The sequence below is a fragment of the Ambystoma mexicanum genome, chromosome 2q (assembly GCF_040938575.1).
Source record: "Ambystoma mexicanum isolate Mex_15411 chromosome 2q, UKY_AmexF1_1, whole genome shotgun sequence".
Lineage (NCBI taxonomy): Eukaryota > Metazoa > Chordata > Amphibia > Caudata > Ambystomatidae > Ambystoma > Ambystoma mexicanum.
The window spans coordinates 1,331,577,382-1,331,604,881 of NC_090924.1; the positions used below are offsets into that span (position 1 = coordinate 1,331,577,382).

Consider the following 27,500-nt stretch of genomic DNA (forward strand, 5'->3'; position numbering starts at 1 on the left):
CCTTTGCCAGAAACACCCAGAAAGCAGAGCTGTAACCGGAACCAGAAACCAGACCGCCGTGCAGTGCCAAGAACTTTTGCCAGGACCAGAGATCCAGACCGCTGTGCAGTGCCGCTAGCAGAGCTGACCAAGATCGCTGTGAGCAGAACCAGGCAGAGACCGTCCGTGGCGAGGGAACCGCAGTCCAATCCTGACCCGATCCGTGGTGAAGTCGCATTCCTGTCTAAAATATAGTGTGAGTACTGCCAGAACTGTGCAAAACCCAATCTCTTAGTTTAAAATAATCTACTTCAAACTATTTTAACCTATTGAGACTTTCCATTCATTATACTTTTTCCGTAATCGCGCTCGACGCACTCGGAAAAATTGCCGCGAATTGCGATTTGGCTCAATTTCTTCACTTGGCAAAATAGCAGCTCCTTGCTTTCCTTTGCTGAAATTCGTTTGCCACCTGACAATCATTCATAGGGCATTGCTACAGTGATCCTGAACTAATTTAAAGTAGCTATCACTCTCCCTGAACCTCTAGAGGGAATACAAATTATTTTAGCATATTTTTCCCTTCTTTGCATACCACCTTTAAAGTACTTGCCTGTGTTTAAAATCATCCCTGTTGATCTAAGCTTGCTAGGGGGGAACTGAATTCGTATTGTACTGTAATTGTATTCCTGAAGACTGTGTGTGTTACTTCCACCTCCTTGCATTGCATAGAGGGGGGTGAATTGTCAAAGAAAAAGTGATCACATTCTCTTTTGCTGAAATCATATCAAATGTATTCCTGTGTCGCTCTTATTCATCTTTGCATCTCCTTGAAACCAGAAAGCATTCTCTGATACCTTATTCCCCTGTTCCTACTCATAAGTCACCAGAACTGTGCTATTGTAGGATTACCTATTGCTGATTACTGCTCATATTCACAAGTGTGATATCAATTATTAATTTATTATAAAAGTGTGATATATATATATATATATATATACATATATATATATATATAGTTTAACTCTCAAATAAACCTTTTAAATATGCAAAACAAACTTACTTCTTGGCTCAGTGGGGTCAGGGGGATTCTAAGAGAGGGGTGTTATATAAGGGTTGTCATCCAGAGTACATGAACTGGACATAAAAATATATAAATAAGGGCTTCCCTTGAGCAATCCCAGACAAGGCACTGACTTAGTGGGACTGCTTGATTGGAGTCATTAACAACCTGGGGACCACAGGTTCTGGGGAGAGCCACACGAACCACAAACTCGAAGCTAAGTGCATTCTATTTGTGAAGCTCTTGTGAAGCGCATGTAGTGATCTTGTGCAACATGATGTAATGTTGTTTAAGTGCAAAAGGCTGCACCAGAGGGAAATGTACCATATGATGCAAAATCTAGTGCACGAGGCAGCACTAAATCCAAAGTGTAACATGAAAGTAATGTTCCTATGTTAGCGGCAGCAGTCAGCACCCAAGCAGTATTAGGTGCTCTATGGGCAAATCACAGGGAAAGTGTGTATAGCACAGCAAGTGTGAAAGAGTGTATGAGTGCACAGAGATGTATGGGCAGAGATAAACAGTGCCTCATCAAGAACCAGCGTGGAACACCTTCCCCCTATCCCCATTTCCATCCATAACCTCGACCTTACCCTTTACCCGGTTACCCTAATTCCCCATACCCATCCAAACCGTGGACCCTAACACTCTTTCCCTAGAGGGTCGCGGAGGCCTGTGGTTACTACTAGCCTCCCAGGTGCCAAGACCCAACGGGGAGGTAGGTGTTTGTGCTACCTCCGCGCAAGACCAAGGGAATCTGCATTTGACAGACATAAATTAATGCAGTATGACTTGTGGCTGGTGAGAAAAATGCATTATGATAGTCCTTTTGCACTAATGGGAAATCTTCATGTTATGCAAATCTTCTCTCCTTTCTTTCGGCCATTTGCACTTCTGGTGTTTGAAGTTGGTAGGCTGCTGTTCGTAAATACTTGGGATGCATTGGCTACATAGAGATCCCCCACTGCAGATAATATGCTAGGCCGGCTCTGTGATGTCACAAGGCCCTGACGACTTCTGGCATCCTATCCTTTTATCTTAAGTAGACCACCTATTATGAAAACCTTCTATTTTCTTGTAATTTTTTCAGAGTTCAGCTACTCTTGATTGCACAGCTCCTGCCACATTCCTGTCACGCACTGGCTAGGCCCTTTGCCATTGACAGCAATTAGTCTTCAGAGACAACCGGTCTGCCCATGAGACTGGCCACACTTTACTGCAGTTGTAAATAGTGGGGATGCCAAAGCCAGGCTTGCAGTGGGGGAAGCCATTTGTGAATTCTGCCCAAAGACCCACTGATTGTCCTTGGCTGAAATGAACTCACCTTTTGCATTTCCTAACAGCAGCCTTTTTTCTTTAAATACTGTGTATTGCACTGATCAGGGTTCATTTTGCTTTTGCATCAGTGGATTTCTTCTTTCTTTTCACACAACATTGTTTTGTAAATAGGAAAGCTGAAAGTCCAGGGTGGTTTTCATGTCAGTCATTAATAAAGTATATTTTTAATTATCTGCTGTTCGGTTTTATGATGAAAAGTTGGTCTGAGTTGTCACAGTGCAACACCGTTTGATGGGTGGCAGTTTGAGTGAAAATACTGCTTTTATCTCTCAGCCAGCAATGTAATGTGCCTTCCCAATTTGCATGCTGGTTCCATGTTTTTTTTCAGCTTTCTCTTGATTTCAACTGCAGAAAGACACCGACCTATTGAGCATAATAGGCCCATTCTTGGTGTGCAGGTGGTTCTGGAGGCGGGCAGGTCATTTTTGTAGTTGGCCCTTCAGTTCTGTTTGTTTGGGCCTATGATTAACCCCCACAAGAGTGGATTCTTCAAATGAAACTTATGATATGCAGCTGTTCATTAACCAATCAGATCCAACCGGCGTTATTGCTGTTTTTTCGTTTTCACTTTAGATGACCTTCATTGGCTCCAAATGATTGATTTTAGAATTCTTGTATTTTCTATCAGGTTTTCCATGCAATGGGATTAGATTTTATTGGAAATCCATTATTGTCCTGGATGCATGTCAAGGTCCTCTTCTTGAAAGCTGGGCTGATGTGTTCCCTTTTTCCAGCCTAGTTGCACATCCCGGGAGCTCTGTGCCTTGGGCGTAAGCAGAGCTCCCATTTTTTAAGCTGTTTAAAGGAAAATTGTAGATCTTTCTCATCAAATCCCATTGTGGATAAGCATTCGGAGTTGACCAGTGCCCAGCATGTTTCCTTCTCAATATTAGCGCCATGAGGCCCTCTTGGCACCCATACGCGCTATAAATGCTCGGAAATAGCATAACATAAGAGTGTGTTTTGGGATGGCTGCATGTGTAAAATGCAGGGCGAGCTCCTCATCCGATGAGGCATGTAATCCACTTCCCACGCGCATTGCATCCCTTGCAGGGCATGTCAGTAAAGGACCTTCTAAGTTTGCTTCCCGTCTTCCCTTTGAGAAGGACGCGGTTTTCGGGGTTCCTTCCTCCTCACACACACGCAGACAGGGCTCCTCGTGCCGCCGCTTCCCTTTCCCAGGCTGCTGGCAGAGGGGATCCGGGCTCTGCTTGCGGCAGCAGCAGCAGGACCGAGGCAGCCGTTCTCTTCTCGGAAGAAGCACAGCAGCCTTGTGGGGCTGTGGCCAACTCTCCAGGGGCAGACAGGCTCCGGTTCCCACCCACAGCACCGCCGCCTGGAAGTGAGGCGTGAGGGTGAGAGGAAGGGCTGCCGGCCTGAATGAAAGACAAGACGGGCATTAAAAGGCATGTCAGCCCGGGAGGGGGGCAACGGCAACTAGACGGGGAAGGGGGTTTTTTCCTTTGCCATTTTTTTGTACAGTGGGAGGAGAGAGAATAGAGAGAGAGAGGTTGAGATTGAGGGAGGGAAAGAGAGCGAGAGAGAGAGAGGACAGGGGGAGGAGGGGGAGAAAGGCAGGAAGCCGTCTGCAGAGGTTTGGAGTTACACGGTCTCTCTGTATTCTGCATTAAGGGGGACTTTCTATATTATTTTCGCCTGGATGTTGGGGGCTGGTGCGGCCACAAAGACGCAGCCGAGAGAGGAATTGAGGCGCTGGAGAGAGAGCGAGAGGACGGGCGGGAGCCGCAGAAGCCCTCGGAGAATCGCTGGGAAGAACTCGTGCCTTGTCGGGACTCGAGAGCAGCTGGAGGACTAGGGCGCCCGGGCTGCTGCGGGGGCAGAGGACGAGCCCTCCACGGTCACCCGCCACCGGCTGGGATAACGGCTCCTAGGGCACGGCGAGGCCCCGGGCGCGACAGCCCGTCCACGGATTCCCTGTGTCGGAGATAAACGATTGCAGCTACATGGGCAAACGCTTGGAGCAGCAGCCAATGTACCCCCAGTACACCTACTATTACCCCCATTACCTCCAAACCAAGGTAGGGCGCTGCGCGGCAGGCGGGCGGGCGCGTCCTTGGGCAGAGATGCCCGTGTTGCTCCTCAGTCGCATGTCATCTGCATCTTCTGCCTGTAGCCCTCGCTCCGGGCTCTTAGGAGTCAATGAATGGTGGATGCTCGACTGTGCTTAGAAGCGCGGCTGGTGTGCGCTATGGAACACATGTGCCATTCTTTCCCGGGAGCGTGCCTTGCTTGTGTGGTCAGGTTGGACCCGCGGCGCCCTGCGGGGGGAAGGGGGGGCAGGTGGGCGGCGGGGAGGTCAGTGGGCGAGGACGGTGCCCTTTCCGTGTCTTTCTTCTTGCTGGGTGATCGATCCGCTGCCGTGTGACAGCAGCGCCTCTGCACATGACCTGGAGGGCAGCGGCGCCTGGTTATCAGCCGGGCGCACGGTCAGATGGGGATGGCCGGCACTGTGGCGGACGGGCGGGCGCTTGGGCATGCAGCGCGGCAGGCACCCCATGACTCCCTCTGCCTGCCAAAAGCCAAGCTTTAAAGGCAAACTTTTCCACTCTTCCACCAATGTGTGTGTCTATGTCTGTGTGTGTGTGTTTGTCTGCATACATGTCCATGCCGCTCTATAGCTGTGTATTATGGTAACTGAGAGGTCCAGGTAGCGTGATAAATGATGACATGTGATGCCTACATATCTATGTGCGCAGACTACGATGACATTAAGGGACGTGTATGCTGAAATGTGGTACAGGCCATGTGCACACACCTCCCGATGGATTTATTTCCTTTAGGTAGAGGCACGTATCAATGTGTGTGTGCGTAGGTAGCAATGGCGCTTGAAGACGCCTTCATGTATATGTGTTGTGGTTTAATGTTCTGCTGGTCATGATAGCTGTGAGCAGCATGTTGGCAGTGCCATGGGCGAGGAGGGGTTGGTGCCAGACGGGCAGCTACATTTTGGCCCACTCTGAAGACCGGCGCGACCTCTCCCCTGCCTTCAAGAGGTTCTCGTAGAAAGGCACTTCTGTACCTCACCGACGCCCACCCACCCATGTGCAAGAACTTGCCTCGCCCCCCTTTTCTGCGACATGGGAGTTTTTTTTTTCTTCAGGTGGTGGTCTCGCTGAGCCAGCACCAAGGCAGACAGCGGTGTGGTTAGACCGGGTCGAGGCCTTCTCCAGCTCGAAGTCCTGGTCTGCACCAGAAAGCGTCCATTGGTGCGCCCGGCCTCTCCTTTCGATGCCCAGCCTCAGGATGTCGTCCTGTTCCTCTGATTTCTTTCATTTCATTGGCATTTGGAAGTGTACCTTGTCAGCCTTGGGAATGACTTGTTTCCTGGCCCTGATTCCACCTGTGCACTGGCCTGTGGGAGTCGACTCCTCCATCACCTGAGATGCCAGCCCGTGCGGCCCTACACTAGCTGTCTGTGCCCCGGGCTCTGCATTCCACGCTCGCCTGGCAGATTTCCCAACTGGTCAGGGCCCTTTTGCGATAAAGGCAGGACTAGGCCAGAACCAATCAGTCGCGCTCACCTAACTATGTCCCATTTGAAGGGCCAACCCTTTGGGAGGGCTGCAACTTTTCCAGGCCATGGGGGCCTCTTCCCAAGTTTACACTGGCCTAGGCCAGCCTTTCTTCCATCTTATCTAATTGTGGGACATCACACATGTGCTTCCCCTCCCAGCTGGAGGCGCCTCTAGATTTGTTTAACTAGAGGAAAGGGGATGGTGTGGGGGCGAGAAGACGAGGACTGGGCCGAGGGGAGTCACTTCGGCATTGCCTGCTGAGTGACGAGCCAGGAACACGTGATCTGAGGTGCAGTGACGGCCTCCTGTGACTTATTAGTGAAATGTCACTGATACGAACACATCCATGTGAGCCAAGGCAGCAGCACGCACTCCCTTCCCTCCATTGAGCGAATCCTGGAAATACAGAGGTGCTTTGCGTGTTGGGAATTATAGGTGCCCACTCACACAAGCTGTGCCCACTAAGTCAACGAGCGCCCCTCGTTGTGCCCATTCAGGCCATCAGGGACCATGTTCTTTTCAGTGGCCGTTCGCTTATCAGTGCCAACTTACTCCATCAGTCCCCCTCACCCTATCAGTGCCCATCAGTAACCCTTGTCTCCTCACTCCATGGACGCCCACTCGCCAGCTCTGCCTCGTTGGAGTATCAGAACTCTCACCATGAGTTCATTAGTGCAGTCTCCAGCCTCGGCCATCAGTGCAATCTCCCTCGGTCACCAGTGCAGTGTCTTGACACTAACATCAGTGCAGTCTCCTGCTTAAGTAATCAGTGCAGTCTCCTGCCTTGGTCATTAGTGCAGTCTCCTGCCTCGGTCATCAGTGCAGTTGCCTGTCTCTGACGTCAGTGCAGTCTCCTGTCTCGACATTAGAGCAGTCTCCTGCTTCGGTGATCAGTACTGTCTCCTTCCTCGGTCATCAGTGCAATCTTCTGCTCGGTCATTACTGCAGTCTCCTGCCTCGGTCATCAGTGCAGTCTCCTGCCTCGACATCAGAGCAGTCTCCTGCTTCGGTGATCAGTACAGTCTTTGCTTCGGTCATCAGTGCGGTCTCCTGCCTCGGTCATCAGTGCAGTCTCCTGCCTCGGTCATCAGTGCAGTCTCCTGCCTTGGTCATCCATGCAGACTACTGACGGGTTCATATAGCATGAGTGCGATGTCGACATATTACTCTCCCGCCTGCTTGCGTCACATCAGCGCTCGACTCAATCACACCATCTTCCCTCCTGTCTCTTTTGGCCTACGTTTTTATGTTCCAGTGTCTGTCCCTTGAGACCCCAACACCACTGCAGCAGTGTGTGCTGCTGCCCTCTTCCTGCCGTCTCAGCGCCCTCTCCATCAGTCCACCCCTCCGGAGAATTCATGGCACGCTACTCACTCCATCAGTCTCTACTCCAACCTCTCCCGAGTGGCCTTAGAACTCGCTCCATCAGCGCAATCTCTTGGCTCTGCCGAACCAGCAATACTCGCTCGAGAAATGCCTAGCCATGCCTGTCTCTAATGACATGAGCACTCCATCAGTGCATACCCCGCCTGTCTCTGATGACATGAGCACTCTATCGATGTACAGTCCTGCCTGTCTCTGATGACATGAACACTATATCAGTGCATAGCCCTGCCTGTCTCTGATTACATGAAAACTTCATCAGTGCCTAGCCATGCCTGTCACTGATTACATGAACACTCCATCAGTGCATAGCCCTGTCTGTCTCTTGTGACATGGGCACTCTATCAGCGCACAGCCCTGCCTGTCTCTGATGACATGAACACTCCATCAGTGCATAGCCCTGCCTGTCTCTGATGACATGAACACTCTATCAATGTATAGCCCTGCCTGTGTCTGATGACATGGGCACTCTATCAGTGCATATCCCTGCCTTTGACTGATGACATGCGCACTCCATCAGTGCATAGCCCCACCTGTCTCTTATGACATGATAATCACTCTATCATTGCATCGCCCTGCCTCTCTCTGATGACAAGGGCACTCTATCATTGCATAGCCTTGCCTGTCTCTGATGACATGAACACTCCATCAGTGCATAGCCTTGCCTGTCTCTGATGACTTGAGACTCCATCAGTGCATAGCACTGCCCGTCTCTGATGGATTGAGACTCCATCACTGCATAGCCCTGCTAGACTCTGATGACATGAGCACTCTATCAATGCATAGCCCTGCCTGTCTCTGATGACTTGAGCACTCCACCAGTGCATAGCCCTGCCTGTCTCTGATGACATGAACAGTCCACCGATGCATAGCCCTGCCTGTGTCTGATATAATGAGCACTCTATCAATGCATAGCCCTGCCTGTCTCTGATGACATGAACAGTCCACCAGTGCATAGCCCTGCCTGTCTCTGATGACTTGAACAGTCCACCAGTGCATAGTCCTGCCTGTGTCTGATATTATGAACAATCTATCAATGTATAGCCCTGCCTGTCTCTGATGCCATGGACACTCTATCAGTGCATAGCCCTGCCTGTCTCTGATGACATGGACACTCTATCAGTGCATAACCCTGCCTGTGTCTGTTGATATGAACAGTCCATCAGTGCATAGCCCTGCCTGTGTCTGATGACATGGGCACTCTATCAGTGCATAGCCCTGCCTGTGACTGATGACATGGGCACTCTATCGGTGCATAGACCTGCCTGTGTCTGTTGAAATGAACAGTCCATCAGTGCATAGCCCTGCCTGTGTCTGATGACATGGGCACTCTATCAGTGCATAGCCCTGCCTGTGTCTGTTGATATGAACAGTCCATCAGTGCATAGCCCTGCCTGTGTCTGATGACATGGGCACTCTATCAGTGCATAGCCCTGCCTGTGACTGATGACATGGGCACTCTATCAGAGCATAGACCTGCCTGTGTCTGTTGATATGAACAGTCCATCAGTGCATAGCCCTGCCTGTGACTGATGACATGGGCACTCTATCAGTGCATAGACCTGCCTGTGTCTGTTGATATGAACAGCCCATCAGTGCTTAGCCCTGCCTGTGTCTGATGACATGGGCACTCTATCAGTGCATAGCCCTGCCTGTGTCTGTTGATATGAACAGTCCATTAGTGCATAGCCCTGCCTGTGTCTGATGACATGGGCGCTCTATCAGTGCATAGCCCTGCCTGTGTCTGATGACATGGGCACTCTATCAGTGCATAGCCCTGCCTGTGTCTGATGACATGGGCGCTCTATCAGTGCATAGCCCTGCCTGTGTCTGTTGATATGAACAGTCCATCAGTGCATAGCCCTGCCTGTGTCTGATGACATGGGCACTCTATCAGTGCATAGCCCTGCCTGTGTCTGATGACATGGGCACTCTATCAGTGCATAGCCCTGCCTGTCTCTGATGACATGGACACTCTATCAGTGCATAACCCTGCCTGTGTCTGTTGATATGAACAGTCCATCAGTGCATAGCCCTGCCTGTGTCTGATGACATGGGCACTCTATCAGTGCATAGCCCTGCCTGTGACTGATGACATGGGCACTCTATCAGTGCATAGACCTGCCTGTGTCTGTTGAAATGAACAGTCCATCAGTGCATAGCCCTGCCTGTGTCTGATGACATGGGCACTCTATCAGTGCATAGCCCTGCCTGTGTCTGTTGATATGAACAGTCCATCAGTGCATAGCCCTGCCTGTGTCTGATGACATGGGCACTCTATCAGTGCATAGCCCTGCCTGTGTCTGTTGATATGAACAGTCCATCAGTGCATAGCCCTGCCTGTGTCTGATGACATGGGCACTCTATCAGTGCATAGCCCTGCCTGTGACTGATGACATGGGCACTCTATCAGTGCATAGACCTGCCTGTGTCTGTTGATATGAACAGTCCATCAGTGCATAGCCCTGCCTGTGACTGATGACATGGGCGCTCTATCAGTGCATAGACCTGCCTGTGTCTGTTGATATGAACAGTCCATCAGTGCATAGCCCTGCCTGTGTCTGATGACATGGGCACTCTGTCAGTGCATAGACCTGCCTGTGTCTGTTGATATGAACAGTCCATCAGTGCATAGCCCTGCCTGTGACTGATGACATGGGCACTCTATCAGTGCATAGACCTGCCTGTGTCTGTTGATATGAACAGTCCATCAGTGCATAGCCCTGCCTGTGTCTGATGACATGGGCGCTCTATCAGTGCATAGCCGTGCCTGTGTCTGTTGATATGAACAGTCCATCAGTGCATAGCCCTGTCTGTGTCTGATGACATGGGCACTCTATCATGTCTGATGCCTGTGTCTGATGACATGGGCACTCTACCAGTGCATAACCCTGCCTGTGTCTGATGACATGGGCACTCTATCAGTGCATACTGTGTCTGATGACATGGGCACTCTATCAGTGCATAGCCCTGCCTGTTTCTGATGACATGGGCACTCTATCAGTGCATAGCCCTGCCTGTGTCTGATGACATGGGCACTATATCAGTGCATAGCCCTGCCTGTGTCTGATGACATGGGCACTCTATCAGTGCATAGCCCTGCCTGTGTCTGATGACATGCGCACTCTGTCAGTGCATAGCCCTGCCTGTGTCTGATGACATGGGCACTCTGTCAGTGCATAGCCCTGCCTGTGTCTGATGACATGGGCACTCTGTCAGTGCATAGCCCTGCCTGTGTCTGATGACATGGGCACTCTGTCAGTGCATAGCCCTGCCTGTGTCAGATGACATGGGCACTCTGTCAGTGCATAGCCCTGCCTGTGTCTGATGACATGGGCACTCTGTCAGTGCATAGCCCTGCCTGTGTCTGATGACATGAACAGCCCATCAGTGTATAGCCCTGCCTGTGTCTGATGGCATGGGCACTCTATCAGTGCATAGCCCTGCCTGTGTCTGATGACATGGGCGCTCTATCAGTGCATAGCCCTGCCTGTGTCTGATGACATGGGCGCTCTATCAGTGCATAGCCCTGCCTGTGTCTGATGACATGGGCGCTCTATCAGTGCATAGCCCTGCCTGTGTCTGATGACATGGGCGCTCTATCAGTGCATAGCCCTGCCTGTGTCTGATGACATGGGCACTCTATCAGTGCAGACATGGGCACTCCCATATGCATATCCTTGACGCTCTCCTGCGGCCCCATTTCACACTCCCATCCATGTATAGTCTCTTTTGTGGGGCTAATGATATCTCCACTAGTGTACACGCCGGCCACCACTCACTCTGTGAGCGTGTACATACCTGCCTCCTTTACCTCCCTCAACGCCCACTCCACCAGCGTGTACCGCTGTCCATCTCTAAGGCCATTAGCATCCCGGCAGCGGTTCACTCTACTCGCATAAGTGTTTCACACATCATTGTACACACATCAGGCCTCTATTCACCAGGGCATAGCCCTACCTCCCTAGTGTGACATCAGCTTTCTCTCCATTGGGTCATATCCCTACCAGCCTACAGTGGCATCAGCTCTCTCTCCATCAGTGTATAGCACATGCTCCTTCGTATGACATTGGGTCTCTCTCCATCAGGGCATACTCCTACCGCCCTAGTGTCACATCAGCTTTCTCTCCATCAGGTCATATCCCTAGTACCCTAGTATGACATTGGGTCTCTCTCCATCAGGGTATACCCCTACCGCCCTAGTGTCACATCAGCTTTCTCTCCATCAGGTCATATCCCTACTACCCTAGTATGACATTGGGTCTCTCTCCATCAGGGCATACCCCTACCGCCCTAGTGTGACATCAGCTTTCTCTCCATCAGGTCATATCCCTACCAGCCTACGGTGACATCAGCTCTCGCTCCATCAGGGCATAGCCCTACTAACTATCCTAGTGTGGCATCAGGTATCTCTCCATCAAGGCATACCCCTTCCTACCTAGTGTGACACCATCTCCCTCTCCATCAGTGTATAGTGCTAGCTCCTTCATGTGACATCAGCTCTCTCTATCCATCAGGGCATATCGCTACCACCCTAGTGTGACACCGGGTCTCTCTCCATCAGGGCATACCCCTACCTCCCTAGTGTGACATCAGCTTTCTCTCCATCAGGTCATATCCCTACCAGCCTAGAGTGACATCGGCTCTCTCTCCATCAGGGCATAGCCCTACTAACTATCCTAGTGTGGCATCGGGTATCTCTCCATCAGGGCATACCCCTTCCTACCTAGTGTGACACCATCTCCCTCTCCATCAGTATATAGTGCTAGCTCCTTCGTGTGACATCAACTCCCTCTCTCCATCAGGGCACATCCCTACCACCCTAGTGTGACATCGGGTCTCTCTCCATCAGGGTATACCCCTTCCTACCTAGTGTGACACCAACTCAATTTCCATCAATGTATAATGTTAGCTCCTTCGTGTGACATCCAGTCTCCATCAGTGTATAGCATTGTCATACTAGCTTACTGTGACATCATCTTTCTGTCCCTCAGGGCATATCCCTAGCAGCCTAATGTGGCATCAGCCACCTCCCCATCAGTAGACACATACATGCGTGTTGTGACATCAGTCTGCTCTCCCTCAGTGTACATTCCTACCTCCCTAGTGTGACGTCAGTCCTCTCTCTCAGTACACCCACATGCATGCCTCTTGTGGGAGGGCGGTCTCACACACACCTTCCTCCACGCCGTCATATGCAGGAAGGTCGCGTATTAGCCTGGACTTCCGGGGCAGCTTCAAGAACTCTTATGTCGTAGTGCTCGCCTGGGAGACACGGACATACATACATGTTAATGAACAGAATGTCTGCCCATGTCGGTGCGCGCATTTTAGCCCTCGCGTCATTAACATACAGAGCGATATTCCGAAGGGTAGCATCAGGCGCTTGGTATTGTCTGGGTATTAGTGTCACCGAATGCTCTCCATAAAATAGCTCAGTAGACTGAGCGCCTATTGCAAAGACCGACGCCTTGCCAGCAGTTTGGAGATTCGCGCCTTTCATCCTTCTGTGGCCGATGAAATGAACGTCAGTAATGTGGGTAGTAGGCGTTATTACTGAATGGTTTGGCGACAAGTCCGTTTGCGATGTGCATTGTGTAAAGATATTAGAATTGCCGGCATACCCTGTATTTCTATGCAACGTAATCCTGTTCTCTTGCCAGCAGGCAACAGTGTTGTGTGTGGTCAACGGTGCATTCAAGTCACGAGGGGGTACTCCCCTTTACACGGCTATTTTGGCACCATGTTGGATGCACAGCGTGGCAGGCGTTTTATTGATTATTAATACGTATTTGCAACGCACACCTCTGGCACGTCTTTGTGTTTAATGTGCGCAATGGATCAGGAGAGATGACAGCGGTGTAGCACGCTTCTGGTGACTTTTCCTCCATATAATGCGTCACTTCCGTCTGGGGTCAGTAAGTGACACCTGTGTCGCCCGTGGATTCTGGAATGTTTGTGACACACATAGAGGCGATCCTATTCACCCCAGTGCAAGCCAAAGCTTCAAGGTAGCGCCCCTCTGGCAACAAGAAAGGCGCCACCAGTGACCTTAGAGTTATCTCAGTCAGTTGAGTGCCTGTTGTAGAGGGCTGTGTGTAGACGCACAGGTTTCAGTCTGGAAATGATACAAACGTTCAACCTTCCGAGGTCGAAACAATTAGGAATATATCAGGTTGCACGTATCGTACTTTCAATTTATAACGTGTAAAATATGAATTGTCACCCAGTATTGAAATGTAATTGGAAATACGTCACTTGAATTACTTTTAAGAAAAGAAGGTGCAGATATCGCTAGAAAAATACACTTAAGAACAACTTCATAAAAAATATCTCTGTTATTGGATTGCAACACTTGTGCAGGCCAACATTTAGCTGAGCCATGTCTCGTGATGTGTCCTGGAGTCACAGCAACCTGCTTAATCCTACATGCCAAGGAAACTGTTGCCGAGCTCTGGTCGACTCAGGATGGCTACTTTCCAGTGATTTTCCCGGATACACCCAGCCACTCCCCACCCCCGCACTCGGTCATCCGGTGGCTGGGGGGTCCCACAGTAATTCATTGGAAACCTATTGCAGGCCGCCTTGACTCTGGGCTGCAGTTGCATGTGCGTCAGATATCGAAGGCCCACGTGTATAGAACACGCCATCCACCAGCTAAGGCTGCTGCAACAGGGCCTCGTGTTTTCAAGGCCATTTTAGGTAACCGTGGGGCTTTAAATCATGCAAGCTTACATTTTACTGTTTTTCTTCTTCATATTTGAACATTGGAATCCCGGAAGTGCCATTGCAGAATATTTAGTGTAGAGGGTTATTAATGGTTGATGAATGCCCCCTGTCCCAGCATTTCAACACATCTCTGCCTGCCTAAGTTAGCTCACTTTCCCTCAATGTTTGGAATATTCTTATATGCCTAGCCATTCTTAGAAGGTTGTACTAGTCGTTATATTACCTCTCCGCTGTTATAGTCACTCGCCAGTGGTGTGCGCCTAAATCGCAGGGAAACCGCGCACAACAAATAAAGTATTGAGGTAGTGCTTCGTGCCGGATTACACACGCTTCTAAGTGCTTTAAGTATAGCTGTTATCATCTCACAATTTAAAAGGACAAAGGGCTGTGTCGGGGTTTGAACCTGTGCAGCGCCAGCTGCCCCGTTTCAGAGACATTGCTTACTGTGAAGAGCTATACGCCATTAGACGCGTGGCTGGCATAGTTCTCGTTGGAGTACATTGCTGTGTTTTGGAAACCATGTTGGCGGGCACCTCGCCCCTATATAGGTAGGGAGCGCCGTACACACCTTCTCACTGCTGGCCGTGTGCACATGAGCCCACTACCCAATATCCCATCCTTGCGTATTTCGGGGTCCGGATGCCGCAATATGAACGGGTACACATTTCAAATGCTTTGGGCCTTTCACAGACTGGTTTTATAATGGCAACCCCCATTGGAAAACGCTCTGTGAATAAGGACCTTTGTCTTCTCATTGTCCCTTTAATTACGGGGAAAGATGGAATCCTCCCCTCCCCACTTTTGAAACACCTGATGTAGACACACGTGCAGCATGTCGAGCAGGACAGTCTCCCTGGTTGTGTGGCGTGTTGGCCTAGAAGGGTCCTTGCAGCCCCCAGCAGCTCCCCGTGCAGGAGCAGCGTTCCCTTAACCCCTGGCCCCATCCTTGACGTGCACCGATTAGCCTCGGCTGACCCTGGATGGCCGGCCCCGCACCTTGCCGCCTCAGACACCCGCCCCTGCCGGCCTATTAGTGTTTCAAAGATGTCCACTCGGGCCGCTCTCGCTGCAGGTACTGACTGACAGTGGCAGACTTTCCGGTCCCACCGTTCGCCAGGAGGGTGTCCAGACCAGAAGGCAGGTGACAGGAGTGTGGGCGGGGCCTGAAGGCACCCGCCCCATATGCCGGACACTTGCAGGGTCTGGCCACGCCCACTGCCATCACTGCGGAATGATTGTTGTCACCTTGTGTAATTAGTTATCGCGTGCATTTAAGCGCGTGTTCCCTTTCAGGCTCATCAGTCAAACCACATCAGCAGAGAGGACAGTAGGAAGGCGCATGCATTTTTTAGCAAACACGATTCCTTAAATTATTCCGCCATGGGTCAGGCTAACGCAGTGCTAATTATCAGAGCAATAAGATGGCCTTGGCCTAGCGTGACATCGCGACACTGCCTCAATTAAGACATTCATGGGCACATTATTATCAATGATGGTTTGTAATCACTGCTGATCCGATAGCTCAGTGGGCTGAGCGGTCACTGCAGGGGTCGGTCTGAACCGTTCACAGTAGAGACCCACAAAGCGTCCTTTCCTTCTGATGTTCGGGGCATGAGCACTAGTGAATCAGGCAATCGTGTGATTTATTCTTAGGTGTCAATATACAAGTGTGCTTGTGCAGTGAGCTGGTCAGTTAGCTCAGTGTGTTAAGTGTTTGCTGCTGAGATCTTGGCTGAACCCGCAGGTTCAGATCTATTGTTCTTCCTTCAAAGCTCCATAGATTGATTTGATTTCAATTAAATGTGAAAATAGCAACTGTTGACTGCACTACGAAACCCGAATGCATGCTCTAATAAGCAAAAAATACTCCAAAGGCGCCACTCTTTGAGAACGAACACGGCCAAATGACCGGTTCTTTCGGATGGTACCCGCACGAGAGTCCGCAGCTACACTTTAGCTCACTGTACCCTTCACAGAAGGGAAATATGAGCACTCTAGCATCAAGTTATCCTATGAGTTGTTTTGTAAACATTTTACACCACTTCTAAACTGAAGTCCTGGGTCTGCCAGCACTAGATAAGTAGTATTAGTGTCCCGCCAGCACTACACCGGGGTATAATGATTGATGCCAACAAAGCAATCAGCCATATGACACCCTAACATATATCATTAAAACATGTATTCTGTGCATAGGGTTTACAATAAAACAGTACACAATAAAATACAATTTCAAAATATCACAATACTTCAGCTTAAGACAATAAAAATTATAAATATAATAATTAAAAACATAACACAAAACATCATTTACCCTTCTACGTTTGTTCCAATTCAATAAACAGACATAAATACTCAATTGAAGTGTCCGAGAAATTATCCTTTTTAAGGGGCTGCGCACAAACTCAAAAGGTAGGTCTGGTTTTGATGAATGTTAATGGAGTTAGAAACACTATTCGAGAGGTATGCGTCAGTAGTGGGGCCCAGAAGGGTAATTTCTCGAAAACCCTTCAAACAAGACAAAACAGGAGGTTTGGAGGGCCTCACTTTCTGCGCTGCCTTCCTATATCAATGTGAAAGGAGTATAGCAAGGCACACATAATTCCAGGTCATGTTATTAAATATACACTTGTACAACTTGAACATTACCACATAACTAATAAACCATTGACATCGATTGAGGCTGTCGTGTATCTGAAAACGGGACCAGATGATACTATTGGATAAATGCTTTGTCAACTTAAAGATTTCGCCCAAAAAAATGTTAATGTTCCATAAACTTAAACAACAAAAAACGCCAACACGTGTTTCAACCCTTACTGGCCCGTCTTCAGGGCGTAAAAATATATCGCTACCAAAAGAGAAAACAGATTGTACATGTATCAACACGCAAAACATCAACATAAATATTGGTCAGAAGAATGGTTATGCATTTCCAATGTATAAACATAGAGGCATGACAACAAAAGCGGGGTAGGGGGGAGGGTGAAAAAACAATATTTATCAGGTATCTGTTTTGCTTAGACTGCTTTCTCTTTGTGATGTGGACATGCTCACCCCCTACTTTTGACTGCACTATAATGCTAATGAAAATACATCCATTCAAGATCGAGCACTTTTCGCTGACCATGTCTTTTGTTTTTGTTTTTTTTCCCTCCCCCCTACCCCGCTTTTGTTTTCATGCCTCTATGTTTATATATTGGAAATGCATAACTATTCTTCTGACCGATATTTATGTTGATGTTTTGCGTGTCGATACATGTACACTCTGTTTTCTCTTTTGGTAGCAATACATTTTTACGCCCTGAAGACGGGCCAGTAAGGGTTGAAACACGTGTTGGCGTTTTTGTTGTTTAAGTTTATGGAACATTAACATTTTTGGGGGAAATCTTTAAGTTGACAAAGCATTTATCCAATAGTATCATCTGGTAACATTTTCAGATACATGACAGCCTCAATGTATGTCAATGGTTGGTGACTTATGTGGTAATGTTCAAGTTGTACAAGTGTATATTTAATGACATGACCTGGAATTATGTTTGCCTTGCTATACTCCTTTCACATTGATATAGGCAGGCAGCGCAGAAAGTGAGGCACTCCAAACTTCCTGTTTAGTCATAAATGCCCCATTTGTTTGAAGCACACTAAAGCATCCTTCTCATTCAATAAGTTCAATCGTCTGTAGGAATCTGTGTCGTGCTCAGGCGAGGATGACTCTGCCTCCATCAGTTGCCTCCACAGAAATTCTCAGTGGTCCCTAACTAGCTCCGTCACAGACCATCCATTAGTGTCGTGCTAATCAAGGCTGCGCACACACCCAGCTATCAGGTGTGTTGGCGCTTCCACCTTCTTGTTGCAATAGCCGCAATCACGACCACACAGTTGTCCTTCTTCAGTAGCTAACAGTTTTCACGTGTAAATAGTACATTTAATCTCAATCTCAACATGCAAACTGGCGGGGTGGCGGAGTTTTGGGGGGGGTGTTCTTAGCCAAGCTGCACACAGTCCCAGCTTCTTTTCAGCCTGTCCATCCTCCCTGTAATGTTTGTAATTACCCACTGAATCGCGAGTGAGGCTTCATCCTATGCTGTAGAATTATCCAAGACCCGGGCACCGTTCAGATCCCACAATTCAAGTCTCTCATGACATTTCCCCACCAACAATTTCAGCTTCCTTGGCTGCACCTGATCAAACTGTTCACACAAGGAATTGCTTGGTGGCTTCATGAATGTATGGCAGAATATATCCGCTTCCACCAAACCTGCATTCTTAAGGAAATCAATCCCAATTCATGCCTTAATGCGGCTACTGGGAGCGACTTTTGAACTGGTAAAATGCTTTTCCAAAAGAGGCCTTCTACATATAACACGTCCTCCTCCAGAAGAGCACGATTGGTTTCAAGCCCGAATGTGATTGCTGGTATCACCTTGGCATTATAAAACTTAACTAGTGGGAGAGTGGAAAACGTGCCGTATATACAATGTAAATGTCTCATTTGTGCCATGAGAACTTTAGCCTTTTCATATAGATTTTCCAGTAAGGCAGTCTTACAAGGATGAGAGCATTTTTGGAAACCAAGATACCTGAATTCATTCACAACTTCCAAACAGTTTTCACCCTCTTTTCTCCTGCAACCAACTCTGGGTGAGCGCCGAATTCCAGGTCTTATTCACATTAATCTGCAGATCATTTGCATCACAACATTGTTTAAAATAATTCAGAAGACGTTGAAGGCCTGCACGGGTCCTGTCCAGTAAAAAAATATTTTCTGCATACAGGAACCAAAAAAGCTTTAAGGTATAAATGTCAGGAGGGACACAAGAGGACGAGACCAGGGAAGCACCCAAATCAGAACGATAGGTGCCAAAGAGGAAGGGGGCTAAAATGCACCCCTGGCGGGGACCACGGGAGGTTGGAATATTATCAGACAAATGTCCTTCGCTGTCCAAATGGACTATCGATGCTGTGTCAGAATGCAAGTGGATCAAGATGGCTAAGAACCCACGTGGAAAATCCCAACTAGCCAACATTGACCACAATCTCTCTCTATTCACTCGGTCAAACGCTACGGACAGATCAATTGTGGCAACATTTACTTCTGCCAAGTGCAACACTATAATGAATTTGTTATCCAACCCACCATCTAGGTTCCCACCCCCGGTCTAACTCCCACCTGGTTAGGTTTTAATGCTCACTTTGTCTCAACCCAATCCTGTAGATCTCTCAAAATCAAGGAGGAGAAGATCTTCGAATCTACGTCAAGATGGCAATTGGTCGATAGTTCTTTGGTTCCAACCAATTGCCCTTCTTTTAAATGAGCACACCACTTTCCAAGTGGCCAGAGTTTTCCTCCTTGCTATTATTACTTGGAATAATGCAAGTAACATTGTAGCCCATGACCAAAAATCTCCCTTCATTAATTGATTATACCGGCCGTTAGGCCCTGGAGCTCTGGAATTACTGCTTTTTGAAATCAAAGCCACAATGTCTTCTAATTCAAATGGCAAAGACGAAGTCTCTTCATTTATATTATCACAAGAAAAAACATCACTACTAGAAGCAGCATATAGGTCTAAAAAATAGGGAGCCCGCCCTTCCCCGGCAATGGGGTTTGCCTGAAGCCTTGAATGGAAATTATCTCTACTGTTCACTCATTTCCAGTAGCGAGCATCCGCTTTTTATTTTGCAATGCACATCAGCATCATGTCACCCTATTTTTGAGACATAAGTGATTTCAACGATGTATCCTTATTTTTATATTCTTGCTTGAGTTTCCTCATCTGCACATCTAGAAGAGGACCTAGGGGAAGTGTTCCCTTTTCCCATCTAATGCTCTTTCTCAACAATTTCTTTCTCTCCTGTAAATCTTGTAAGCGATATTCAATCAACACTACAGCTAAGTCAAAGCCTAGTCTGGGATGCTGAGGAAAACCCTTATTGATGTATTTTTATATCCAGTTCAGTACTCTGGATGACAACCCTTGTATAACACCCCCCTCTTAGAATCCCCCTGACCCCACTGAGCCAAGAAGTAGGTTTGTTTTGCAAATTAAAAGGTTTATTTGGACAACTCAACAATATATATCTATCACACTTTATAAATAAATTGATAACTGATATCACACTTCAGAATACGACCATGATCAACAATGGATAATGTTACAGGGGTACACTGATTTGGTTACTTAGGGGTAGTGTAGAGGATGAGGTAGCTGAAAATGCTTGATGGTTTCAAGGAAGTGCAAGGTGGAATAAAATGCAGTACAGAAATAACTTGTTATGATTTTAGCAAAAGGGAATAGGATCACTTTTTCTTTTGACAATTCACTCCCCCCCATGCAATACAAGAAATGGAAGGAGAGCACACAGTCTTCAAGAATACCAACAAATCACACTTTATAATGCAATACACAGTTCCAGTTCCCCCAGCAAGCTTAGAGAAAACAGGGATGAGTTTTAAACACAGGCGAATTACTTTAATGTGGTTTGCAAGGAAGTGAAAAGGTGCTAAAATTGCTTTTAATTCCCTCTAGGTTCAGGGTAGGTGATGTTTACTTTATATTAGTTCAGGCTCACTTTAACAATACTCTATGAATGATTAGCAGATTGCAAACGAATTTTAGCAAAGAGAAGCAAAAAGCGGCTGATTTCTACAGATGAAGAAATCGGCCAAATCGCAAATCACGGTAAATTTCGCGAGTGCGTGGTTCTAAGCTTTCAGATGAAAGTTAAATCTCGTTCCTAGCACAAACGGTTCCGGAGATACTGATGATTTAATAAAGGTAGATTTTCGGATTTAAAGTAAAACTCAAAATGACAGGTGACAGTTTGCAGCTGCAGAATTGACAGGTGACAGTTGTGCAGCTTTAAAAATGACAAATGACACGATTTCTAGGAGGCTGTTTTAATTAGGTTAAAATAGCTTTAATTAGATTATTTTAACTAAGAGATTGGGTTCTGCACAGTTCTGGCAGATACTCACTCCTAATTTTCAAATGAATGGGCCTCGTCACGGATCTGGTCAACTGGACTGGACTTTGGTACTCTCTGCTCGGCGGGTCAATAAGGCACCGGTTCTGCTCACAGCGGTCTGGGTCTCTCTGGATCTCTGCTCTGGTCTCTGGCAATTGTTCTTGGCAAAGAATTCAAACAGCTCGCCCGGCTGTGGAATAGTTTGTAAATGATTTTAAGGATGCCTAGGCCTGCTGAGAAGAGTTCTCAGTTTGTGGGTTTAGGCCCTTGCTTTAAGTTTTGAAGTAAAGTTCTGGTCTTTGGAGATTGATGGATGTGAAGTCTGGAGTCTCCCGGCAGAGCGTCCCGCAGAAAATGGAATTGAATGTCTCTGCCTGTCCCAGCAGTCTCTTTTTATGTGTTTTAAAAAGTGGGTGTGTGCGTGGCATAACTGAGCCTGCCCCTCTCTTGATTTGATAGGTCAATAGATTCTTTGTTCCCTGATTTGGGAACGGATAGTGTGTCAGAGTGATGTCATTTTTATGACCTGCAGAAATGACACTCCCCTGGTCAATGTGCACACAAACCTATTCCTGATCCAAATACATATTACCCAGGTACACAGTTGTTTGACATCACATACACACATCATATATTACTAAAGATAGTCCCTGTCCCGACTCAGGTGTTTCTAGGAGCTTGCATTCAAAAATGGCAACTTATTTTCGATTTTAGTGGATTTTGCAACATTGGTTTTTAATCAAAAATTATACAAAGGTACATTTCCCTTCCACACATATCCCAGTAACTTTCCATGTCTCTAGCTTAAACACATTGTCTACAATAATCATAATTAGCAGGGTTTTGTCCCAGAACATGGTACAAATTGGAGTTTGGACTCAAATCGTGAGGGCATTTTTCAAACTAAGACTCTCAAAGTTGTACATTCCTGTCATTTGGTTACAATAAATTATCACTGTTTCTATAAAATAAATATTTGTTGCAATTGAACTCCCCCAAGTGTTTGGGTCCGCCTCCAGGAGTCTGGGTGGGTCAGTGATCACATGTCTCACCTTGCTGGCAGAGGGCTGTTGACAGGAAACACTCAAAATTAACATACCCCATTCAACAGAAAGAGCCTTATGTGTGGGCTCCAGCAGGCTGCCTGGAAGTCTCTCCTCAATCAATCAACAGGGTCATGTGATATCCTGCCTCCTAGTGTGGGAATGTCTGAGGTGTTAATGTTTCCCAGCCTCTGGGCCTCTGGGAACAGCAGGTGGCTAAATTTTCAATTAACCCAGAAGCTTTGAAGTCCCTGCCCCTCTTGGAACTCCTAAATACAGTTTCCCTGTCAGAGTTTAGACCGCTAGCGCCACCTTGGGGAATTTGTCGGTACTGCATCCATTTTTGAGTTGTCTTGAATTACTGCATTTCAATAGAGTGTTCTTTTGCTTGATAGAATAGGACCCTTGCTTAACATTGTTTTGATGGCATCCTTACAGTAGAATGGTTATGTGGAACCCCCCACAAGAGGGTTGTATCTTTGGAGTGGTCTCGTGCCAACTGCGCAGTTCTCATATTCTGGCGTGAATGTGGGGGGCGATAGCTCATCCCCACATCCACCCAGTCTATTGATTTAGTTTGTTCTGGGATAGAATAATGGGCGGCGACAGCTCATCCCCACATCTACCCAGTCTATTGATTCAACATGGGTCAAAACCCTTGACAATCTCTACTGGAGTGTCATGGGCATGCGGACTGAGGACACAAAGTCGGATTCTCAATTGCTTGTACAATCTTCTATAAATACAGGAAAGTGCTCTAGCCGGTGAACATCTACTTCCTGGTATCCAGAGTATTCCCGCCATCTTACATCAAGCTGATAATTAAACTTGACCATATTTCTGTTAGTCCGAAACAGCCTGTATCTTATTCGTGAAACGTTGACCTCAATTGGTTTATTTTGCAAGACCCTTGTATTCAGAGTAGGAATAGTGGCCATAGTTTGTGCTGGTCACTAGGATCACCATTCCAGATCTTCAAATCACTGTTTTCCCCTTTCAAACTCTTGGACACAGCAATATAATCAATGGCAGAGGATTGTATGGTTCGCTGCCAAGTACAATATGGCATAGCCAAGCATTTATAGTTCCCTGTTAGTATACACAAATCCCAATTCTTCAGAAAGGTTTTCCATCTTGTACCATATGCACATTGCTCAGCTGGGGGCACCTGGTGGACTGGTATTTGACCATAAATAATTGCCAAGTAATCAGCATTAAAATCACCTTCCAGAAGGAGTTGAGTCTCATTTCCTTCTTCAAACCACCCCAAAAAGATAATTTCCAACTTCTCTAATATTGCTGATACCGGGACGTCTTTATAACTACAGTAGACGTTTACCACTAAAACACTACTCCCACTTTCACTGCCTGAATCCCAGCCAAGTTTGCATCACACACCTGGGTATCTTCGGCTATTAATGATCAAATAGCAGACAAAAGACTACCCTTTGGTCTCCACACCACACCTTTCACTGCACTCTGTTACAATACAATAAAACCACCCTGAGCCACTTCATCCATCCAAAATGTTTCCTGCCAAAGAATAAGGTCACAAGCACACCTCTCACTTCTGTAATACAAATACTTTAAACCACCGTACTCCAACTGCAGACACTAAAATCCAGGCTTCCTCTTTACACCTGTTATACTTCAAGAGTTAAGAGAGCTTGCTAACCAGGACCAACCCAACCCCCTTTTTTGTTCTTCTTCTACACTCATGGGAACGAATCAAGGAGGGGCTGGCGCAGCATGATATCGTCATTAGATGCAGTGATATTTGATCATTTCCAAAGGACACTGAGTTGCCTCGTGATTTCCTCTTGGATGGTATATAAGTCAAAACCACGCTGACGGATTTCATCCATTCCTGCTGCAAGGCAGTCCCTCACAATTCGGAATGGGACAGTTATCGCTACAGCATTAGTTATTTGATTGTTATAGAAGTCTCCCAGAGTAATATCCTTTCTGGATCCTAACTTAAGACTTGGCACATCCCGGAAAATCGAGAGAACAGTACTGCGATTCAGAATGACCTCATCTTCCTGTGTAAATATAGCTTCCATGATTAAACATGACTTCTCTCCAAATCCGTCATAATTTACCTCGTTGCATTTCAAATTCCTCCAGAGGGTTTGAACTATTTCTCTTTATTTAGAACGGCTCTGTGGGTTTTGGGCTGGCAACCTCCACAGATTTCATGAGAACCCCTTAGCGGAGACCAATCCCAACCCAACCTGGGTATCGTCAGCTGGTTTTCTTTGAAACGGTCCGTCTGGCAAGCAAAGGAGCAACTCTGGGTGTCAGTTGATGTTTCCTGATCCATTTGGCCTGTGGGTATGTTGTTCAGGTGCTCAGACTGGTTTTCGTTTGACATCTCCTCTGCTTGTTTTATCCGTCTTGAAGCCAAACAAAACATTGGGGACGTCATTGGTTGAAATTCATCAGGTTTTGGCTCCATCCTTGGCCTTCTCTTCCTGCGCATTTAAATTTCGTTGGAATTCGAATGATGAGCTTGTATTCATTTTTTGTGCCTTCTGATTTATTGACTTTATTTCGGCAGGTGCCCCCAATTTCTTCTGTCCTTTCCTCTTTCCGTTATTTACCCTTTGTGCAGCCATTAATGGAAAGATGGATTCGACTATCACAACCGATTCCCCCTTCTTTCATTCTATGGTTCCCAACCTTTCAAATTCTTTTAGAAAAGACAGTGATGGAAGGGTGTCCAAGTTAAACGGTTTTGGCGAGCTGTGAGGGGTTGTCTGCACAATACTACTTCCGAGGGTCTCCTTTCTTCTCTCCCTGTGAAGTACACACCTGCCAGTTTCTCCTCAATGGCGTCCATTTTGCAAAAAAAGACACGCCAGGATGTTTTTTAATCGCATCCCATATCTGTACAGGACAAGGTTGGTCAGTACCAGAAGTAGATTTACTCTTCAGACTACTCTGGAGCACTAGCCCCAAATTTGCCACAATAATGTCACATTTAGACACGTCTTCGACGATTTTGTCGTTTAATGTAGTCCATGCTTCTATCCAGTTATCACTTATTTGAGTCTGTATAATAGTTAATTTGCAGGTATTCTCTTTCACTTCCTCTCTAAGCAGGTCATAAACTTTAGTCAGAGAGTTTAGGAGACGAGGTTTGATGCAATTAATGTCAACGGACCTATGTCCGGATGGGAATGATGTAAAGATCTTGCAGAATCTGGGGTTAGTGGAGAATCTGGCACGACTGATTCTGGGGCTGTATGGGATGAATTAAAGAGAGCTGGGAGTTACGAAAAGTGCTTTGTCTATTTCAGCACCCCCCCCCCCCCCCCCAACTCTTCTGCTGCAGGAACATCATTCGCTGGTGCCAATGGGATGAAAAAGCTGCCACTTCTGGGGAGGTTAAAATAACTTCCACACTGGACGATGGTAAAATGAAGGAAAGCTCACTTACAGGGTGCTTAGTTCCCTGTGGGAAACACCCCAAGATTTTCTTGCTCATATTTGTCAGAGTAACAGTGACATCATGCTCCATCCCACTAGAAGGGGATGGAAATACCTCCACTATTGAGAGTTTGTTTACATTCGAAGCCAAGGTAAGTGAAAGCAACAGAGCCGAAGGTCGGTCAAACGGAAGACGTAGTCCTTCAATTTCACTCTAAAGCAGTGGCGACTCCGAAATTGCAGGCTCCACCTCCCCTCCACTTCTTAAACTATACATGATTCGCTCCTTGAACCACTTGTGTAAAGGCGCGTTACACATGTGATATCATATCACTACTGGTGTGTAAACACCACCAAGAAAAAAAATAACCCTTAGCATACCAAGGGAGTAAAAGGGGAGATAGGAAGGAGGGACAGGGCACAAATCCAAACACATCCGACTTGGGTGGGTCTCTACAGGGAATGCACTTCAGTCGTACGCCGCTCCCTGCACTTCAACTGCAGACCAACTGAGCTTTACTGGCACCTCGCTGCCGTTAGCCAGTACAGCATTTTTGAAGCTTTTTCTGCCTTTCCTCCAGTCTGCATCCAAAAAGAGAAACAGTGAAAGGACACAATGTCCATGTTGGAGTACTGGAGTCTGCGCACTGCTGTCGACCAACTGCACTTTACTCGTAAATGCAGCCACCGCTGGGGTGGTGGGATTTCAGTATGTATAGAGGTTTGCCTATAATGTCCTATACTGAACAGAGGAAGGGGACTATTAGGTTTTTAAACACTGATGGTTTTGACAGATAAGAGATATGATTTGTCCTTGAATACACTGCTTGATGAAGTAGGAAGCCGAGATTCAAGCACAGGTCAATTAGTTCCACAACCAAATGCATGGATGCCAGATCACACCCATCCCATGTCTCCCTGAACTCGAATCAGCCTCTCTGATTGGCCAACAATCAAACTGTGTACTGGGCAGACAGGAACCATCTCCCTCTATTAGAGGGAGCACTTTGTTGAACAGTCTCCCCGATAAAGATTGTGACAGTGTGTATCCCTGAAATGGATACAGATACATTAGAGGTACCCCACATCTCTCTGTAAAGGCCTAATGCCTGGCGTCTCCGAAGAACTTGCTTAAATAAATGTAACTATATATAATGGTAAGTTTGTAATTGATCTTATATGGTCTTAAGGTAGTGCGAAAGGTTAATTTAACCACATGCACTTGATAAAAAAAAATATAGGAGAATGAGCGCATGGGTGGGTAGGTGTTGGCCCTCCTCCACAAGGTTCTGCTTGAAGTCACTTTTCCCAGCATGCTCTCTGAGAGCACAAAACGTGAGGGAGACAAGGCAAGTCAGCTCAATTGTATGTGCACTTTAGGTGAATGCTTGAACAATCAACATGTTTTTGTGTATATAGTAAAACGTTTTCAGTGACGAACACATACGATTCCTCTTGTTTGTGCAGGTTAATGAATGTTTAGGATGGTTTTTTGCGAAGAACAATACTTTTAGAGTGGTTTTGGGAGCAGCACAGGCTGAATTATTATAATGTGCCGAATCACCACACCTTCCCTAGTGCACCAGACCGTAGTCTGCACAAGGAAAATGAAAATAAGGGAAGGAAGATGAAAGGAGGAGAAGAGAAAGGGAAGGATGCTTGAAATGTTATGTAATGTTATGTTACATTAGTGGAATTTATACCGCGCACCCCTGCCGTTTGCATGGGCTCCATCTTTCCTGGCTGATCTGAAAATAAGAGTCGGGTTGGTTTGTTAGTGGGAGGAGAGGAAGAACACACATGTGTTTTTGCTATGGGTTTTGTAGTTTCAGTCCAGAAAGAACGGTCACTGTGTGTGTTTGCTTCCTGGTGGTATGGGTTGGCGGGTGTGCAAGGTCCTTGCATCCATATGGGACGTCTAGTGCATCCATGCCGTAGTGATGCATTGGCCATGTTGAGATTGTATACATTATAAGAGGAGGTGTGCAGCTCTGCTGTTTGATGTCAGTGTTTGTGCGGGGGTGTTGT

General features: G+C 47.1%; 1 protein-coding gene across 5 annotated transcripts in view; it reads left to right on the plus strand.

The window, feature by feature from the left end:
- The first annotated feature begins 3,383 nt into the window (after nucleotides 1–3,383).
- The window catches only part of RBMS3 (RNA binding motif single stranded interacting protein 3), a 2,259,106-nt gene continuing 2,234,989 nt past the window's right edge, over nucleotides 3,384–27,500 (plus strand). For 2 of the 5 annotated variants that reach the window (XM_069648793.1, XM_069648794.1), the window contains exon 1: nucleotides 3,384–4,419. In XM_069648793.1, coding sequence (XP_069504894.1) covers nucleotides 4,345–4,419 — 75 coding nt within the window. In that variant the 5' untranslated portion in view covers nucleotides 3,384–4,344. The remainder of the gene's footprint in view (nucleotides 4,420–27,500) is intronic. The other 3 variants (XM_069648792.1, XM_069648796.1, XM_069648795.1) reach the window with 3 other exon arrangements.